Genomic DNA, 21,577 nt, shown 5'->3' with positions numbered 1-21,577 from the left:
CTAGACTGAGAAGAGAAAGGTGACACCAGATTTTATGAAAACACTTTCGGACGACATAATTATACATAAATTCTTGTAATAATAATATGTGGTTATGCCTGCATATGTGAAGTAATCCATGCTGATTATTTTTATAGAGTTTATTTATTATAATTTGTTTTTAATTCTTACAAACTAACTAATACTGTGCAGATAAAGTTAGCTATAAGCAAAGTTATGGCAGCTACATATATCAGCCAAATTCTATATTCTGCTTATTGATTTACTTTTTTTAATTTAACATTTAAATAGTTGGAAACAAACAGGATGAGTGCAATATACTTCATGTTTTTATTAATCCTTTATTTATCCAGGTAAAAAATCTCATTGAGATTAAAAATCTCATTTCCAAGAGAGACCTGGCATCATAGCAACAAAAGTCACATACCACATAGGTATATAATATGTATATGTATATACGTATGTTCCCCATGAATTTAAATACGAATGGTTTTGATAACTGACAAACATGTTGCACGTGTGTTAAAATGTACAAAAGCAAACCTCATGGGGCATTTTTAATTGCTGCATAACTGATTTTGTGATGTTACTGACCATGATTCAGGAATATTGTCATACTTGGAAATTCATATGATTTAAGAATTCGAGGACTACAGCTTGTTTTGTAGACCTCAGGCTGCCCAAGTCTCCTGAAACCCATTCTAGTGAGTGGTTGTATTACAGGTGAACTGTTAATTTTACTGTGTCTGAAAATTGCATGATTCTTCTTATGATGATTTTCTTTTTTCTGCTGTATTGCACATTTTTTTGCTTTTTTATGACTCTATTTTTTCAAGCAGTCTGTTAGCAGAGTTTGTCTTTTGACAGTTTCAAAATAAACTGTCTTCATGTCATTGGATGCATTGTTTGAGTCTTCTGTTAAAAAGGAAACTGAATCCCTAAGGTAGTGGCCATGTTTAAAAAGTGTCTCAGAGAGGGGGAAACAGACAGGATAAGAGAATGAAAAGATATTTGGTACAGAAAAAGAAGATGGCTTTTATATGATTTCTACAGCAACACACGCACACCTACACAAAAGCTGCAGAGGTGCAGAGAGCATCACTTAGAGACCCCTTAGCTGTCACAGCTTTATCCTCCATTACACATAAACACACACACACACACACACACACACACACACACACACACACACACACACACACACACACACACACACACACACACACACACACACACACAGAGAAATGCTTCTTTCAGTTGCACTCATTCACGTACATTCTCGTTCTCGCACACGCCGCACTGAGAGAAGCTATTAAAGAAATGTGCTTGAAGCCCTGCAGTGACTGAGCATAAACCAGTCGAGTTCTTCACACCAGCTCACTGACAGTTCGTCTCTTCCTGCTTCGCCAGGGGACCAGGCAGGGGGAGAAAATCACTCCAGCAGCTTAAAGGCACACTCCGCTTAACTGTTTTTGCTCCTCTGATATGGTTTTTTCCTCCGCAATAACAAAAACAAAAAAATATGAGAGAGAGACAGACAGACTAAAGAGGAAATTGAATGTAATGATGCTTAAGGGTTGTCACAGGTTAGAGAGTTTTGTTGTAGTCAGAGCTGCTGGATGTTAGTTTTATTATAACAAAACTGTAGATTCTGATGCCATTAATCTATCAATCCTTTTGTGGGTTACAAGCTTCAGCTGAATATCTAATCCAAAAGACCAACAGTGTCTTTTCGCAATGTGGAAGTCCTAAAAGTCAAGTTTTATTCATCTTTTTTTATTAAGTAAAACTACAATTCACATGCTGTTTCACATCAACTCACCGAGTGTTTGTCCTGCCAGCACCCTGCCGTTCTCCCCAATCACAGCTCCCCTGGCATGCCTCTCACTGGCGTACTGGACAAAGGCATAGCCCTTGTGCACAGAACAGCCGAGCACATGGCCATACTTGGAAAAGATGCTCTCAACATCAGACTTCTTGACCACCGCTGTATTCAGGTTGCCAATAAACACCCGTGAATTGATGGACTTTGGGTCTGTCTTGTTGGTCACATTACTGGTCTGTACCTTCAGTGACATCCTGGAGAGAATGGCGATGGAGGTAAGTGCCAAATGGATGGATTGGAAGGCAGCAATGTAGACAGACAAGTATCTGGAGAGAGAGAAGATACATTTTCAGTTTCAGTGACAGATAATAGAGGACAGCTGCAGGAGTCTCACTGACAGACATTTAAGAATTATTCTCATAACTGAGCAAAGAGGTAAATGCTTATTTCTTTACCAACATTCTTCCTTTTCAACACACTAAATTCAGGGTAGACTGATGTCCCATCAAAAACACAGACAACAGCTGTATATGTATGTATTTCTCCACACAATAGCAACCAATTACTCTAGTTATGCTGATTATTTTCTGAATTCTTCTTAAGTTTTTTCCCTCTCCTCCCACTTCTTTTCTACTTCATTAGTCATAAAAATTGGGCCTTTAATTTTAGACTGAAAGAAAATTAGTTTTCTTTGTTGAATAAACAGGCACTCGATCATTATTCATACAGATTTAAAGACATCGGTGCACATGATATGACTCATTACAAGGATTTGAAAGGTTATTTTCTAAAATTCAAAGTTCTTTTTTGCAAAAATTCATCTACATGTATAAACATTTCTTCTTTGATGAAGCCTGTTTTTATTTCGGGATCAGATGATCCTAAACCATTTGTTAGTTATGCTGCTTTAGGTTCAAACCACTTTCTATAATCCACTCAGTCTTCTTCTTCTCCTATAGATTCATTAATTAAAGAGAATAAATACAACAAATACTGAAAGAACAGCCGATCAGCAATAACTGCAGTAACTAAGCTCTTCTCATTCCTCTAATAAAGTCTTTCACAAAACAGAGACTAAAATTGTATTTACTTATAATTATATGTAATTACTAACCACTTCCATAAGTGAAAAGGAAAGAACAGCTACAGTCTAATCTGAATATCTAGAAAAACAATGATAACAAGCAACAATGTTGATCTGATCCAATAAGTTATGGTGGCCCAAAATGCAGCTGTTTTATCACGAGACAACCAAAATCGATGACAGAGCAGAATTTGAAAACTAATATAACAAGCATCACGTAGCAATCACCACCCTCTCCACAAAGTGATCTCCTCCTTTTATCTGTGTTAATAACAGCTGGATAAATGAGTAACATGAAAGATGGGAAAAAATGATAAATAAGGAAAGTAAAAAACATTTAAAACATAAAAGAAGATTAAAAGGGTCAAAGAAAAAACACTATCAATCAGTAACAGAAGAAGAACGAGGAAAAACAGAACAGGTGTGTGGACAGTGAAGCATCAAAACAAAGAAGGGGAGAGAAGAGAAATGCTGATGGCAAAAATAAAAGTACTGGCAGCTCCCAGTGTTATCCCTCAGCCTCCTAGTAGATGCACCTGCGTTTTGAAAATCCTAGTGGATTTTCAGAAAAGCTGATCTTGAGGCCAAGGCCATGGGATTTGAACTAGATGCAGCTGTGGTATCAAATTAAATTCATTTTTTCAATTTATTGAGTTCACAGGATTTTCAGGAAATGTGACTTCTGACCTTAAACTTGGGTTCAAGGCCACAGGGATTCACCTATGGTATCAGTTTGAAAGTCTTATGTCACCTTGTTCTTGACTTATCACATTTACAAACTTGGGGGTGCATGCCCCCCGCCCGTCCAAATACTGCACATGCACGGAAGGATGTGAAACCAAACAAACTTAATCAAAAGTTTAGGAACACTTTAATCTTTCTTTAGAGTCAAAGTACTGATACTTCTACTGTCCTCCACACCCATGATTGCTTTGCAAACAGGAACTGCTGATATTTGATTCATACCAGTTAAAAGTGTCCAAAACCAGTGTTAGAGTTTAAGCCCTAAACAAAGCCCTAAGTGAGGAGATCTCAGGTAACTTATCCACCATTGAAGAACTTTTAACTACTTCTATCACAAACCGCTGTAAAGCTCCAGGAGATCATTGCTCACTTGAAATTTGATTCATCATGGCTTCATTGTACTTGACATTCAGATATAAACTTGGCATTTACAAAAAGCCAAGGGAATCATGCAAATGAGTGAGTGATTTATGTAAACTACTGATAGCAGAGTAGTGGGAGTGAAAACTGACAGATGAGTCAGCAGACAGGAGATGGAAAAATGTAACTTGTTGTTCTGTCAGCAATGACATGAAACAGAAGAACTTTGGTACACAGAAAACAGCGCTAAGTATAATAGACGAAGGAGCTCAAAGAATTCTGTGGGGGCTGGAAATCGTGCCAAACACCAGAACAATACAAATATTCAAAGCTTTGTCAGACTCATCAATTATCAAGGTTAGAAAAAACTGCGCGGATCCTGATTTTAAAACTTTTGAGTTATCTTAGACCTTCTGTATGGACATTGGAATACTGGTTAGAACAATGACCCCTCACCCACTGCATATTGTATAATACACAAAGAGGCACAAGTGATTAAAAAAAACAAGGTAATTCTGATAAATATGTTGGTGTACACTTTTCTGTAATTATAACTTTGGTCATGGTATATCTTCTCCTTTCCTCTCTATCAGTAGAAATATCCAGCAATGAGTTAGAGTTCTAGGAAGCAAGATTTTTTTTATGATTCAGCACTGTTGAGTGTGTGTGTGTGTGTGTGTGTGTGTGTGTGTGTGTGTGTGTGTGTGTGTGTGTGCCTGTGTGAGTTTGGGGGGGGGGCATGTTTGTGAGTATTAAACCAATTTTTTAGTTTCAGACCTGCAACTCGAGAAAAGTTAAAAGGTTAAAAAGTCAGGTAAAACCAACTTCCTTTGTGTACATGTGCGCGTGTGTGTGTGCATTGATGATCTCTCGTCCTTTCTCCACTGACCTTCCCAGTGACAGAGCTGTCTTAAAACTGATTGGTGAAACTCTAATAAATCAAATTGAGCTTGGCCTTGAGGACCTGTGTGTGTTTATGGCTGTGTGTGCATGTGTGTGTATGTGTGTTTGTTTGTTTTAGAGGTCCACAATTAGTGGACAACAGAATAGTGTTGATCCAGCACATCCAGTGTGTTTATGTGTATGGGTGTGTGTGGGGGGTGGTAAATGCATTAAGAAAAATGAATGACGACTTTGGTAAATGTAAACAGGTTTTGACCTGTTTTGAATTGCGCATACATAACAAGGTTAAGGTCCTAACAATATAAAGCACCTTGAGGCAACTGTTGTTGTGAATTGACGCAATATAAATAAAGCCAAATTGCACTGAACTGAATTGAAGTGAAGGTTGGGATTTTATTTATTTTGTTTGCCATTAATATAGCATTACTGCACTCTATTGCAGGAACTTATCAACATCCCACAGATGTAAATTACTACAAAAAATTTTAGGCACTAGAAATATGTTTATAGTCTTATCCATCCCACAATACCATTAGCAAGGCATTTAACTGGTAATAAGTTCATACTACAGCATGAAAGCATACAAACAACATAATTATAGTCATACAGTATATTTTCAGCAAAAGGAAGATGAAAAAAATAATTGATTGACAGTGTATGTAGATACTGAAATAGCCTAGAATTCCTGAAATAGCTTTCTGGTACATAACAAGTGTTCCTGTGCTGGTACACATCTTATTAGCATAAAAGGTTATACAAAATGTACACAATGCACTATGAAGAGGCTCTCACTGTACTTGGATGAGGGTCATAGGATCAACATTATCAAGCATTAAACAACAAAATGCAAACACATTATATGTCTCTGCTTATCCTCAAGTTCATTAAGCAAATTAACATCCTCTGTTTGAGTTTTTTGGCTCAATGACACATGCATCCAATGAATCTGAGAACTGACTCTAATTTTAATATCAATAATAGCTTTTAAGCTAAAATGAGCTTCAAGGCATAGTTGGTTTGTTTTTTTTAAACAGTTTGGATCACAACCTTAATTATTGCAGTGATTCTGAAAACAAAGTTCTTTTAAGATCACGTCTGAAGATAACATGTCAGGGATGCATCTTTGCCACTCAGCCGTAAAAGTCCGTTTGAATCTTAGTTATTTCGACCTCAAGGTCAAAGCAAGTTTTCTGAAAATCTTGTGACCAGAGCAATCAACCTCAAAGCTCAAAGCACATCTGTATGGAGCTAAGTTGTATAACATTTTTTTTCAACATTATGTTTCTTAAAGTTTTACATATATACATATATAAAGTACATGCACAAACAAATTTACACAATAAACGAAACACAAGGTACATTCAATGAAAGCACTTGAGTCCATGAGACCTCTGACAGATTTTAAAGAATAATTTTCAGATTGCAGCATATGGTTGTGGTCCTGTACAGGGAATAGCTAGGCTGTCCCTGTCTCACACAGTAAACCAGATAGATCTTTATTCCAAATATACTGGATGTAGCGCCCCCAAATTTTCTGGAAAATTTCTTGTTTATCTTTAGAGTATATGTAATTTTCTCTAATGGTAAACATAAAGACAATTCTTTGAACCAATGTGAAATACTTGGTTTGCCAAGACTCCTCCACGTTAGAGCTATCACTCTCTTTGCTTGTAGTATTCCCATGTTTATGAAGATTTTTTCAAAATGATCTATGTTACACCCTACAGGATATAATCCCAGTAGGAAAAGTTTGGGATCCATCACAAGTTTAATTGACAAAATCTCCTTTATCATTGCTCCAACTTCTTCCCAAAACTCCTTTATTGTATAACATTTTTAATGGCAGAGGCGCAGTATTACGAACTGTAATAAAAACAAGAGAAATATTTGAATACAGATTTAGATTCTCAAAAATGAATATTTTACATTTTCTAAGGATGTCACAGTGTTGCCACTGTTGCCAGTTTGTGTTCCTCTGCACACAAAAGTCTTCAAAAGAGCGTCATACTTGCTATCAAAAAGACAAATAAACCTTAGACCAAAACAATACAATTGTTTCAATGATGTGTCAATGATGTCAATGACACACATACACATACTGCTTATCTATTTAAAAAAAGTAATGTGTTAATTTAAATTTTTATTTGTCATTAATATTTGGAATTTTTACTCTTTTCATCTTGTAGAAATAAAACATTAACCACATTTGACACACTGTTTATTTCCCTGAAAACTCATGTCATGGCTTGACCTAGTGCCCAAAACCTCAAGAAAAAACAAGCATCCATGGTAGGTGCTCTAAAGCAAACGATACAGACACTGCGAGATTAAGCTGACCTTGTGCCAAGTCCAGTGCAGATCAATGAAGTCAAATCACCCCACAGTAATATGAAATGGACTTACTCCCTGCTCTGTGTGTGCAGGATTAACATGCAGATAAGCTCCCCAGGTTCAACGATGCGCATTCATTAAAATGTCCACCTTCTGAGTCTTGCAAGAGAAAAGCCCAGCTTTACACTAAAATTAGCTTTATTTCCTGAGTGTTTAATTATACCAAAGTTGGACATGTGCACGCACATAACTGTAAAAAAATTAAAAAATTAAAAAAATCACACAGTTTCTCTCAGTGATCCCATGTGTGCAGGATTAGCAATTAAAGCTAACACCATACGGTAATTGGTGATTAATTAGTGATTATAATGATGGAACAAATGCGATCTCCAGGCACTGTTGGAAATATCATAATTAGGATTTTAGCACGCGCACACACACACACACACACACACACACACACACACACACACAATTTGCATGCATCAAAATCTTGATGCTGATATCAATGATTATTTTTTTACCATTAAGCATAGTTCTGACACAACTGGAAACGTATGGGAATGGATGAGAAAAAAAATCCACTGCAAATAAAACATAACAAGGCAAATGTCTGAGACAAGCTGACAAGTTAAATACTGTTGAAAGATTAGGTTTTTAAGGCAGTCACCCTTGGGCCTCAGTGATACACAGTATGATCCATGGCGTGATTTCATATATTTCACGGCCATCCTACATTATGTAATTTCCTGTTTGCTGATCTTGGCTTCGTTCAGCGTACCCATGTTTAATTCATGTTACTTTTGTAGATACAGTGCTGTGAAAAAGTATTTTCCTCATACTGATTTCTTTTTTTTTTTTGCATATTTATCACATTTACATCAAACAAATTTGAATATTAGAGTATACACAAAATGCACTCTTTAAATAATGATTTCATTTTTTAACAGGCCCTATGTGAAAAAGCCCATAGAATAAATTCTAATAACTACTTGTGCCACCCAGTAAGAACTGCATTCAAGTATTTATTTGATAATTGACTCTTTCATACTGCTGGGGAGGGATTTTGGTCCAGTCCTCTTTGGATCCATGTATTCTCTTCTGCTTATCCTTATCAGGGTCACAAGAGGGCTGATATCTATGCCAGCTACCGCGAGACATGGAGTACACTCTGGACAGGTCATCAGCCTGAAACATGGCTAACACAGAGAGACATTTGCACTTACATTCACACCTATGGGTAATTTAGAATCACTGATTAACTTAACCCCATTAACTGCATGTCATGGACTGTGGGAGGAAGCCAGAGAGCCCACGCAAACACCGGGAGAACATCCAAACAGAAAAGCCCCGGCCTGGTGGTGGAGTCAAACTTAGGACCTTCTTGTTGTGAGGCAACAGCAAGAAGTCTGCGTCTCGATGATCATCAAGATGTTTTTTTGGCAAATGTGACACGAGCTTAGTAAAAAATGTTCTTTTTGTTCTGCAGTTGTTTTTCACCTTAGAATCCTCCCATGGATGCCAGTCTCTTTCTTGTTGTTGCATCATAAAAACTGACTTTAACTTAGACGAATGAGGCCTACACTTCTTTAGATGCAATTTTAAAATCAGTCTAAATGATCACCAGTTCATTATGTTATGTTTCAAAATCCTTGCCTTACAAATATTGATCATGTGAAGCGCCCGAAAAAGGGAAGAGATATGCTTTCAGGAAGATCAGCCAGAGAAGTGTGTTTGAATTGAAAGAAATTGTGACTCGGAAGGGAGACCACAATGTGAATTATATCATAAAAAGTTGAATTTCAGTCTGGAAGATGACGGGTGATTCTGCCCACAGTGAGGAAAGGTCATTTCACCACCAGGGGAGGCAGCAGGGAGAAACACTTCATAATGATAAATAGATGAGACAGCAGCACATTTGGGATTAGAGTTACTTCGACAAACTGTGCTCACAACCCAAGGTGGTAATGCTGTGATAGAAAGAATCACTATGGGCTTACAGTCAATACTCTCACAGTCAGCCCCATGGCTCAAGCTCAGATACGTTCACAAACATTATTGACCTTTAAAACTATAAAGATGGCTTCTGCATCTCAAGAGCTTTGCATTATTGAGAAAACAGGTCTCTCTTTCTCTATAAAAGAGAGAGACTTGTCATGATGGTTATGAAAAAAAAGTACTGGAAAACAAGCAAAAAGGATTGTTATTTCCGTATTTAGCAACTTCTATTTGGTGATATAGCTTTGTCCAAACAGTTCCCAAGAGATCACTTTACACCTTTCCAAGTAAATTTCAAGAATAGAAGAAGAGAGCCTGAGGCATTGAGGCCCCCATACAGTAGAATAAGACATCATAATGACAGACATGACATGATTCAGATATAGCATAAAAAAGCGGAGGCTGCAAAGGGGCTTTTGGGTTTGAAGCAACTATGGGCAGTTTAAAGCAGTTTAAAGCAGTTTACACAGCGGCCCTCGAGAAGATCTGCCAATCGGTTGTTTGGAAGAACATCAGTTTAGCCATCGGCTGATCTGGGCTTTGGAGTTGCCAGGCTTGCAGATTAGCTTAGCTCTCCTCCTTTTAAAGGATTCATTTAACAAAAGATTATATGAGTACAAATATGTATAGAATAATGTATACAGAAAACGAATCGTGTATGACTTTTGCGTTGCAAGAAGTTCTGCAATGACCATCAAACTCTTCATGATGCCACTGGCTGATACAGTAGCAGGAGGTACTAAACCCAAGACTGTTACAATTTTGTCTCAGTTATCAAACTAATATTAACCTTAAACCTAAGAGTAAATCACAGATAGCAGCATAAAACATTGAAGAAAGGGAAGAAATAGGATAATGAAATCAGTGAGAATAAGTAATAATTGCACAGGAAGTGATAGATTATTTGACCAAAGTATAATCTGTTTTTGACAGCCATGCACAACAATACTGCAAGTAACTTAAATACAATTCATATTGCCCATTTCAGTATCGCTCCTGCTCTCATCTGTCTTCAGTAGTTACCCATCCGTGTAATGACTCCAGGATATAATGCTATAATGCCAGACTGTAGGGAAAGGCCCTCGGGCAGAGTTTAAGATAAAGGGTGACCAGCATATTTGCAGTTAATGCCTCACAGCTGTTGAGCTCATTTCTGGGTAACTGAGGATTGCAAACTCAAGACATCTAAATCACCTCTAATCACATTAGTCCTATTTTTTTTAAGTTTCTGTTTAGTAGCTAACCACCTATACAGTTGGTGGGTGTAAGATTGCACACATGAGTCTGCTGCATGAGCTGCGTATGTCGGTATGACAGATTCTATGCTAATTTCTGAGACAGTAGTTAAACATATATACAGTGCATCCCACGAAGGAGCATGGTACAGATTTAGACAGTTAATGATTATCAAACAGCAGTGGGAAGACTTGAGGTGGAGCTGGTATTCAACTCATTGGGTATGTATGAAAGAAGGATCTGAACTTTTTGAACTGCCAAGGACAGTGTCTTAACCCTTTTTAGTGAATACAGCTATTTTGTGCATTTGTTGCTCTGTGCGTGTGAGTGTGTGAGAAAAAGAGAAAGAGGGAAAGGGAAAGGAAACATGGGTGTTTGTCAGAGATAACAAGGCAAAACTGGACTAATGTGGTAAAATGAAGACTCCCCCTACACACACACAGGGTGATACACTGTCATGGTGTGTATGAGATGTGCCCATTAAATAACAGGAAAAGGTTTATTTAAGTCGAACCAGTGTTAGGCTCATTATTTATTAGCCACAACCCATGTTGAATATGTTGAACATTTGACCTTCAAGCAGAGGCTGGCAATTATTTTCTTACCTTGCGCTCTCTTGGACGCATATATGTTTGGACTTGAATGGATGATGTGTTCCACAGGCATAAGGAATATTTCCATCACTCTCTCCCTCTCGTTCACTCTCTAACATATATAACACACACACACACACACACACACACTTTTATTTTTATGTTTTCAGTAGATTAGCTAAATCTGGTGAATGTAACATTTGATGAGTGCATGAGCTCAAATATAAACAAGTGCATTTGTAGTGATGCATATGCAGAACCACACGTTAAACTTTGACACAAAAAACCACCTTGGTAGCTAGTTGAAATTCCTTCATTGGAGATGTTTTTTTCCCTACCCAGTCCATTCTTAAAGCCCAAGACCTTATGACACAAGTACTCATGCAGCCCCAAATGTACACAGAATTGTTGCTTGAGGTAACAGCTGTGGCTGGATGTGAGGATAAACTCAGATCCTTGAAAGGCACAGAGACATATACTTTCACTTGGGTTTTTGGCTTGATGTATAACTGAAGAGTCAAGCTGCACCCCCGAGCGAGGCTAGAGGCTGGGCTAAAACACACACTTGCACATACACACCAGTTCACACTTCACACAAATCTGCATGGAATTAAGACTGGAAATTCACAAACAAATCATAAAAATTACATGTTAAGAGCCTAACTCAAAGAAATGCAAATAGCTTATTAAAAATGACAATAAAACAAAAACTCACATCTTTGTACTTGATACATGTTTAATCTCACCTGGTTTATTTTGAACTTTGCCGTTACAGCTAAATGCCTAGCCCTACCTTACCTTAACCTAATTTGACCCAAGTGTAATTTTAACCCTAAAAAACAGCCTTTAAAAGTCTTTTTGAAGGAAGAACTGGCCAAACATCACTCACTCACACGGTTAAAATGTAACATTTCACGTTCTAATTTTGAATCACCATGGAGTCTTAAATGAAAACAAAGTTAAAATTCTCATAACTTTTTTTTACCAAACACTGTAAGTTAAGCTCAAGTTTTCAGTTTGAGAAGTGAAGGATAAAAACAACACTTTCTATTTAAGCCATCCATCTCCACCTGTACCCTTTTGCATTTTTCTTCGTCTCTTTCTTTAGCCCTGTTTGTTTGTCATTCCTTCTCCTAACGCCACCTCCCCCCCATTGTTTTACCAACAGATCAGCACAGAGCCATGTGACTGATGCCACTTCAAGTCCCAGCAGCCTACGAGCTGCATTCATGTAGAATCACTGAGATTTGGTGAACTGTGCAGAGAAATGTGGCTTTGGAGTCCAGAGCAAGAAAGGAAAACAGGGAGAGCCCATTTATCTGTTACTATAGAAACAGTATCTCGTTAGACTATAACCTGAGGATGATAAATATACTATGAATATGAAGTCCATTCAAGATTCATTACACTTCACTGCAGTCAGAATCTTAAACATTTACAGCAGTCATCCAAAAACCACATACAAGTCGAGTTGATCACAACAACCCATTACTGGCCTCTGAGTCTTCCAGTGAGGGTATAGTGAAGTTCATATCACAATCCATTTTGTTAGAGAAAGAATGCAGCCGCCCACCTGATGGTTTTCTTCGTGCAATAAAAGTGCCACTGTTGCCTTTTCTACTCTTACTGGAAGAAGACAGTATCTATTGCTTGTCAAACATTATCAGGAAAAGTGAACAAAAAAAAAAAAAAAAAATTAAAAAATGACTGAAAAAAAAATAGTACACAATTAAAGAATTGAATGCAATGAATTAATGTTTGAAAGCATGTATAGCAGAGGTGGACAACTGCAGGCTTCAAGGGCTGGTGTCCTGCAGGTTTTAGCTAGCACCCTGGGTTAACACACCTGAATCAAATGATTAGTTCATTACCAGGTGTCTGGAGAACTTCAAGACATGTTGAGGAGGTAATTTAGCCATTTAAATCACATGTGTTGGATCAAGGACTCATCTAAACCCTACAGGGCACCGGTCCTTGAGCTGCCCACCCCTGTTGTATAGCATAAATTGGGGGTATTGGGTGAGGTTCAGTGAATGGATGCATATAGCATTTGGCTGTGCTACACATTTCTTTAAAGGCAAGTTAAAGGAATTATATGCTGATGAGTTGAAGGAGGCTTCTTTAGGTTTGTTAATCTGCCACCCAGTATAGTTTAATACTCTTAGTTAGCGCATTGTCTGTCTTGTCTTAATGTTGGTTTATAATGGAGCACTGTAACAAAAAAAAAAAAAAATTTCCCCCAGGGATCAATAAAGTATTCTGATTCTAAATATGTCATACAAATTATAATTTAATTACCTTCATCTTCAGTATGAATGTGTTAATAACTAAAAAAGTGGCTCAAAAATTAGTTTAAGGGAGGTGCTCATCAGAACTACAAGCTGGGTTAATATAGCTGTCATGGTTTGCAGGAATTTGACCCAAACAAGAGACTCAAAACAAAAGCTAAAAGAACACAAAAACTAGCCTTTATTAAGGTTGGCTGCAGATAGTACACAAAACTCAAACAGGCATGAAACAATGAAGCAGTAACAACCAGTGCAGGCTAACACAACAAGCACACACAGCAAATAAACACAAGAGCAGGGCTATATATACATACAGAGACACTGAGGGTAATCAGGGCAAACGAGGATACAAGTGGGAAATGAGGAACAGCTTAATCTAATCAATACAAATGACACAAAGGAAATAAAACTAACAACAAGGCACAGAAGACGGAGGACTATGCAAGTACAACTGGAAATAACTAAATGAAATACTGAACACAGAGATGACAATTTGACATTAAGAGATAAGAAAGTATAGGTGAGTGAAGAATAAACAAAAACACAAGAAATCAATTATTTACACCACGAAGTGCAAAAGCCTGAACACTAAATCAGAAAGGTATAAACTAAATATCAAAATGGAAAAAGGAAAAAAGAAAGATTGTGACATTTGTAATTAGCATCAGTTTTTATTTTTATTTAGAGTCTTTGGGTGATTTCTAAGTTCTCTCATTTCTGTTTAGATTTCATTTAAAAAAAAAATTTTACTTTCATTGAAGCTTTTATTAGATTTTAAAATCACATAAGGTGTTACAATAAAAACACTTGTCATGTAGTCATCCCTGTCTGAATAATTATACTATTCTAATTGCAGATTGATTTGACCAAAATGACTGAAGAACTTTTACAAAATACATTAACTGTATCCAGCTGTTGTGATTCAGCACTAAATGAAAGGCTTGAGAACACGTGGTATAGACTGTAATTCTTATTGTGAGAATTGCCATCAGTAATACAGTCTGATGATGCACGACTTGTTTGTATATCAACTTTTGATTCAGGACTCGCCAGCGAATTTTGTGGAGCGAGAGAGCTGCAATGAATAATAGATGTATTTTGGAAAATGAGTGTGATCCTTTAATTTCTTAAAGGAAAATAAACAAAATGGATAATTTAACAATTACCAGAAAACTCTTGCTGCCTTTCCTCCAGTCTTACTCTGTTTGTTTGTTTTTTGTGACTTTCATAGTAAGGGAAAACACTACTCTAACACCACTCTAAACTCGGTGGCAGGGTACCTTTCATTTCTGGCCTCATTTTGTTGTTTGGTGGTTTGTTTTCTTCAGGCAACAGGGACCACAATAAGCACATTACAGCCTTTCATCATAAAATAATTTCTGGAGTGCTTTGAACATCAGACTGCGATGATGTATGTTTAATATTTTAAAAGCAGCTTCAGGGTTTTGGGCACCATATTTCAATAGTTTCCAAAGTATAGATAGTTCTCATTTTACAGTGTCCAACCAAATTGAACTTCCTAGAAATAAACACCATTACTTGCAAGAGCACGGCATTGTTATTTGCTATTTATCTGATGTTATTTGAAATTCGATGTAAAAAATTTAGAACGATTTTCTGGCATAAAATGTGGTTAATTAGAAGAAGTAAAACACCAGCAAACTGCTAAAAATCCCAGTGCTGAGGTCTCACTGAGTAAGCCATTTAACTCATTCACTGCCATTGACGTCTATAGCCGTCAATGGCAGTGAATGAGTCAATGGGTTTAACTCATTCACTGCCAATGGCTGGCAGTGAATGAGTTAATATACCACTAAATACTGGCCACTGGAGCATGCTGTCTTTGTATAGAACAATTTGAGATGTATTAAACATGTAAGTGTGTGAGTGCAGGGATTAAATGAATGCATTGCTTTTATCCTTACTGTTGTCATTTGATTAAATTTCCTCACCATATTCATTGGGATGCACTTGGTCCAATCCTGCAATAGGTTTAAAAAGATTTCCCTTACAACCATGAACATATTGTCACACAAAAGTCTTTTAAGTCCAAGTTTCTTTGACTTAAATTAATATAAAATAAACTCCCCACAATTTTAGAGAAGAAATGGACAGTCTAAGTCCAGTCAGGCCTCGAGCAAAACAATACAACGGTCAAGGAAAACAGAACAAGAAAAAAGGTAAGTTCCTTCAGATATACAGTATCACTGCAGTGTAAAGAGACTTATTGCTGAGGCACAATTAACTGTTGCAACAAATAAAGTTACAACAACACTAGCTTCAAGTTTACACTAACTACCTGCAAACTCTACTTACCACTGTGTGACCTTTGGCACAATGGCAATTATTTGATGTCCAGCACCCTTTGCAAGAAGAGCTATTATTTACTGTCCCATTTTTTTTTTAAATTCTGCAAAGCACTAAATAAGAAAGGCAAGTAAGAAATGAATGAAATAAAAGAAAAAAGTTATAGAAGCTGCATGTGTTTGGTAAGTGGCTGAGAAAAGAATTCTGACGATATTACAGCTTCTAATGGTGATAGTTACATGTTCGACAGCCCACCGTTCACCACAGGCTTCACCACAGATAAGTCCTCAATTCCCACTCAGGGCAACATTAGCTGTCTCCACTGCGTCCACAGGTTGCCTATAAATCATTGCCACGCAGGCCAACAAGGCAGTAATAGAGACAGATAGTCCCTCTTAGACTGCATTAATGAACTGTTGTTCCTGGAACCAGGGAAGCCAATGAACGGATCAATACTGCATTGTTTTCTGCTTTGCAATCACTGCAGACTCAACATCTGTTCACTATGAGCTCAGGTAGGCAATTAATAAGAGGGCAACCTACATTTCATTAAATAAAAAATTTATAGATCCTCAAGAATGAATGTATCCGCCTCCATTTTGAGCTGACTAGAGGTGGAATGGCTGTAGTCCAACTTTCCTATTCGGGCTGCATTTATCTGCTCATTTCACTTTTTTTCAGTTCCAACATTCATGATGATATTTTTAAAAACGCACAAGTGTACGCAAAATTCCAGTTAGTTTGTAGCTCAAGCACAAGCTTGAGAATCAGCATATATTGCACATTCAAATCAACAATAAATACTGAATGAATTACTGTCTATTTTAGGTCTTTCTAGAGAACCTTTTACATTTTTTATCACAATGCAGCACATAATTTTCTAAACCAATACAGACCCACACATCATCAATAATCAAGGTGCTGCTAATTGATTTTTCTGATACCCTGAAGAAGTGAATCAATACCAATAGCTATACTAGTTAAAATGTAAATGACAAAAAGTCAGCAAAAAAACCAAAATCCTATTTTTTTTTGTCATCTTTAACTAATCTACCAACTTTATAATTCTTCATAATGTTGTGATTCACCTTATTTTTCTTTTTCATTTCCTGTCATGTCTGCTGTTCCCTCCCTGACTTTCCCTTCTTTCTTCCTTTCCTTCCTTATTATCCCTCCTTTTTCTCTTCTAACATTCCCTAGAGTTCTTGTTTCATAAAACCCTCTCCTTCTTCTTCTGTCCCTCTCCATTTGATTTTCTACCCTTTAAACTTCTGCTCTTTTCACCCACCGATTTTCCCTGTCTCCCCTTTTCATGACTTTTTAATTGCATTTCATTCTCTCTTCCTCCATTTTCCCTTTCCTACTCCCGTATTCTCTTCTTTTCATTCATTTCTTTCACACTGTCGCAACTCTTTTTCCTTCTGCACCTTCCCTTTCTCCTCTATCCTCATCATCATCCCTCCTCTTCCTCCCTCCCTTGTATCCCCTCCCCTCTCTCTCACAGCATTTCCTGAATTCCTTGTTCTCCAGATGATGAACGAGTGGTTGTTCCACTCATCCATCTACTGGGCAGCCTCATCTATCTATCTACTGCCTGCCCCCCCACACACACACACACACGACATATATATAAAAAAAAAAAACAAACATGCACACTGGAACACACAACCAACATGAAACCCAGACACAAACTGAAAGTGTCTACAATGAAATGAAGTGTATTTGAATATACTTGGCCCTGCACAGAAACATGCAAACACACACACATGTATATATCCTCCAGCAGGATGTGTCAGTACAGCTTCTGATTAAAGAGCCTCTATAGAAAATCAATACCTCTTTCATTACAGCCTTACCTCTCTTTGTCTCTCTCTCTCTCTTTCTCTCTCTCTTTCTCCACCTTCAGTCCTTTTCTCTCCATCAAGGCTTCCCTGCCTCATCCCTCCAGCTCTTCACTTTGCTTTGTTTCAAAAATGTTTTATTGTAAAAGCATTGGAGTGGAGTACAACAAATTGACTGTTGACAAATCATAATATACAAACTGCTGTACAATATAGTCAAGTAAATAAAAGCACGAGTTCAGTTGTGCAGTTTTTATTGATTTAATATCAAGTTGTACTTGTACCAAATTCCTCAAAAAGTAGACCTTACTCTTAGGTCGTATAATGAAAAAAAGGGCCCTTTTTCACAGCAAGCCAAACAAACCATTTGAAATCACTCCTGATTTAAAGTTGCTCTTCTTTGTCCATCAGAAGAATGAAGGACTAAAAGCATAATAATTCTTCACAACTGAGGCACCAGGAAACGAGACACAACAACATCATCATTTTTCAGTCTGTCTATTGATAAAATTAAATCATCAGACCAATAAATAAATACATCCATTGCTCTTCCTGCTTGGTAAACAACCATATCATCAAAGAGCCACACCTCCGGTGCATAATGCAGGGTCTCCCATATAAATTCTAAGCAACCACCATTCTCACAAGCTGAGCAGTGTTTAACATGAAAATCAGTCTAACCATAATGTTTAAGAATTGCAGTGTACTCCTTTTAGAGCCAAATTAAGATGAACATTTTTTACATTCATCAACTTGAATTAGCAGCTTAGCAACCAGTTTGCCTCCTTTGGTCAGCTGTAAGCTTTTTATTGAACCCCTTATCTCTCAGTTCATGTTACCTTCATAGCTGAATAAAATAACCCTGGTTCTTTTTTTGTAATTCAATTTCTTTTCACTAGACATTGTTCAAGGGAGCACAGGAGCTGAACATATTAACCTGTTATTTCACGTGTAGCTTTGTGGTAGTCATATAATAAACATTAGTAAAAAATGTAAGCAGTAGTGAACTGATTAATTAGATGTGATCAGACATTATTAAATTGCTTTGAAAATGCTTTAGTTTTAAGTCAAGAGTGTGTCTTGTGGCTTTACCATAGTGATGGCCGTTGAGGGTCATGTCTGTGTGGTAACTACTGTGCTTTCATCAAAGTGAGCGGAAATATTTTACATGGCCACAGAAATACACCTGAATATGCCGAGGTCTGTGTCCTTGATTAATAAAAGTACAGTTATAAATACCTTATATACATACGACTTGTCTAAACTGATTTCTTTCTTGTGTTTTACTTGTTTTTCACCACCTTCACCTTTGCAGTTGTGGATTATGGGATCAACACTTAATTCAGCACCCTAGAGGAGATTAAAGACTGAGCTGTTAAAATCCGTCCACTCTGGATTTGTCTGGTAAAATAACATGTACTCCAAACCTTGCATCAATTGGGATGGAATTTATGCTGTAGTGACCTGTTTTAACATATTTCCATGACAGAGTGCATTTTTTTAAGCGTTTCTTCTAAGCACTGACAGAAGACACTACAGCTGAGTGTGGGCTTTGCAGGTTAAAGATGCATCACAATCTTCCCATCAAACAAATGAACTGAAAAGTAGGAATTTTGTGTTTGATTTGCTTCATTAGCACAAATGCAGACTTTGTCGTTATTCATACCGCATCACTTAAAAACAGTAAAATTGTGGGAAGAGTCGTGTTATTTTTTGCATTCCCTCACATATAGTGTGTTGTTTTTTTAAAGTCACTGTCAGTGGACATATTCTCATGCATTAGTATAAGGACATGTTTTACAGCAACCTTGAATTCTAATGAGAAACTTTGAAAGCTCTGATTATAATTCCTGCTCAATCACACTACATTTACACATAATCAACATACACCCATGCATACATGCGTGATTACCACACGGGGATACTTTGGATTTTAACATAGCCTACTCACCTAGACGCACCAAAACACACTCATTCTTAAAAACAAATGCTCCATTGCTACTTGATTTCAACCGAATCCCTCACAAACACACTCATACTGAAGGCTGAGTGCTTTCTGTCTTGCACATGGATCAGTGCCGGTCTAAGTCAATTGTCATTGGCAGCTGATTCCTTTCTGTCTCTCCTAACCAAGCCATTTGCAGTCCACTCCAATCAAAACAAACTGAGATGGACTTGCAATGCTGGGCTCATCAGCTGCTTCTGACCTGACATCAGCCCATGCGCAGCACACATCTCAATTATTTTCTAATTTTAGCTTGTTTTTCATCTGGAATACTGAGGCCTGAGGTATAGGCAGTATTATAATGTATTTGGGATTCTTGAGAATAAACTTGTGCTACATCCTGTGAGGTAATGCTCAGATCAGGAGCTATCCTGATTTGGGGTTATGATACTTATATAGGAGAAATATAAATCCCACAAAAGATGGACCCCATAATTGAAGAAGACATGCTTTTGTTATTTTTATATCAATATAATTCTTAGACATTTTTTAAAATCACCATGATTTAAGATATTTCTCATCAAAATATGTTAAAATTAAAGATATTCTATATCTCTAGTTTGTATATTTTTGATGTCTTCATATCAAATATCAAACAGTTTAAAAAAGCCTTTTTGTAAATATGTTTAGCAGTCATATTTATACAAACCTAATAACAATGATGGAAAACATTTTTCCAGTGTAATATTAATAACAAAAATGACTACTTTTACTATTTTGCTGCAAATCATACACAGATATTTGGTATTCAGCTAAAAAACAATAATACAATGTTTCACCCAGGAAAAGTGCAGAAATGTGAGGACATCCAGGCAGAATGCAGAAGGATGCTGGAGACTGTGAGCATACATGAAAGGATAAAGACAGCATGCTGTAATCTGGTCCAGTGTGTCTTTTTGGAATGGAAGGCAGTCCTTGTTTCCTTGTTTCTCTCAGCCTCAATACAAAGTTGAAATAAGTCCCCAAAATCACGATAAATAAATAAATAAATAAATAATAAACTTATTTTTGATAGAAACAGTTGACCAATGCCATTTAAGCTAGCTACTTTAGTGCTCAAAAGAAAACCTAACTCCATAGACACAATCACCACTATGTATCCATTACATGCACATTACATCAACACCAAATTGAACCCCAAAAAAGTTTCATAACAACTTTCATAATGACTAACCTAACTCTTCTTTGGCATGTTGGGAAAAATCACAGAAGAGTAACCAAGATGAGAACGTGTGGTGAAGCTAAGCTGAGTATAAGATTCCTTTTATTTATTTATTTAGTTATTTTTATTGTTAATAGAAATTTTAGAGTGTGGCCTGTGAACCTTTCTCTGCTTATGAAGTAGGACATGCAAGGAATAGGTTGAGAAGCACTTGTCTAAATCAGACATTCATCTTTTTTATTGGTATGGTACAAGGCACATGTTCATGTCTGACTGCAGTGATAGCTCTGATTTTGTCTTAAAATAACCAAAAAAATATATAATTCCTTATTCTCTAAAGTGCTCAATCTATTTCATAGCTAACCTTGGTGATGTTAGAATGCAGTGTGTTGCTTGCTGGGGAACTGCGGATGGAGGTTGGTTGATGAGAGAGCCAAACATGTGATAAAAACCATGGGTTTCAAAAGAATGAATAGTAGAGCCCCTGTAGAAAACTGAACCACATCTGAGTTTCTCTCTGATATTTATTATAACCATAAACCATACTCCCTCAGAGGAACAACTGATTTATTTCTAAAAATGACGTCTGATATGAAAGTTTCATCTAAAATATGAGTGTGCATAGAGACACTTTACAAAGTATTTCTGTTGTCAGTTGATTGTGATGGAATCAGACTATACAAGTTGCTGAATATAAACTCATGAAGTTAATTTGATCATTTTTACTTCTGAAGTTAACAGCAGTCAAAAAAATTAATTTTTTCTTTTTGCTTATTTAGAGTTAATAAAACTATCGATATGAAAAGTGACTTCTGAAACAAATAACAGCAGAACTGAATGATATAAGAATGATGTAAGAGTAAGATTCCAGTCTTTTGAGACATTTATTATTTATTGCTT

The 21,577-nt window shown here is 36.8% G+C and overlaps 1 protein-coding gene across 1 annotated transcript in view; it reads right to left on the bottom strand.

The window, feature by feature from the left end:
• Positions 1–21,577, bottom strand: part of raly (RALY heterogeneous nuclear ribonucleoprotein) — a 130,131-nt gene that overhangs the window by 43,542 nt on the left and 65,012 nt on the right. The window contains exon 2 of the mRNA XM_085407091.1: positions 1,823–2,151. Coding sequence (XP_085263217.1) covers positions 1,823–2,078 — 256 coding nt within the window. The 5' untranslated portion in view covers positions 2,079–2,151. The remainder of the gene's footprint in view (positions 1–1,822; positions 2,152–21,577) is intronic.

The sequence above is a fragment of the Rhamphochromis longiceps genome, linkage group LG5 (genome assembly GCF_057381845.1).
Source record: "Rhamphochromis longiceps isolate RC_006_pf linkage group LG5, R_longiceps_female_GT1.1, whole genome shotgun sequence".
Taxonomy (NCBI): Eukaryota; Metazoa; Chordata; class Actinopteri; order Cichliformes; family Cichlidae; genus Rhamphochromis; species Rhamphochromis longiceps.
This window is presented reverse-complemented; position numbering and strand designations above follow the sequence as displayed.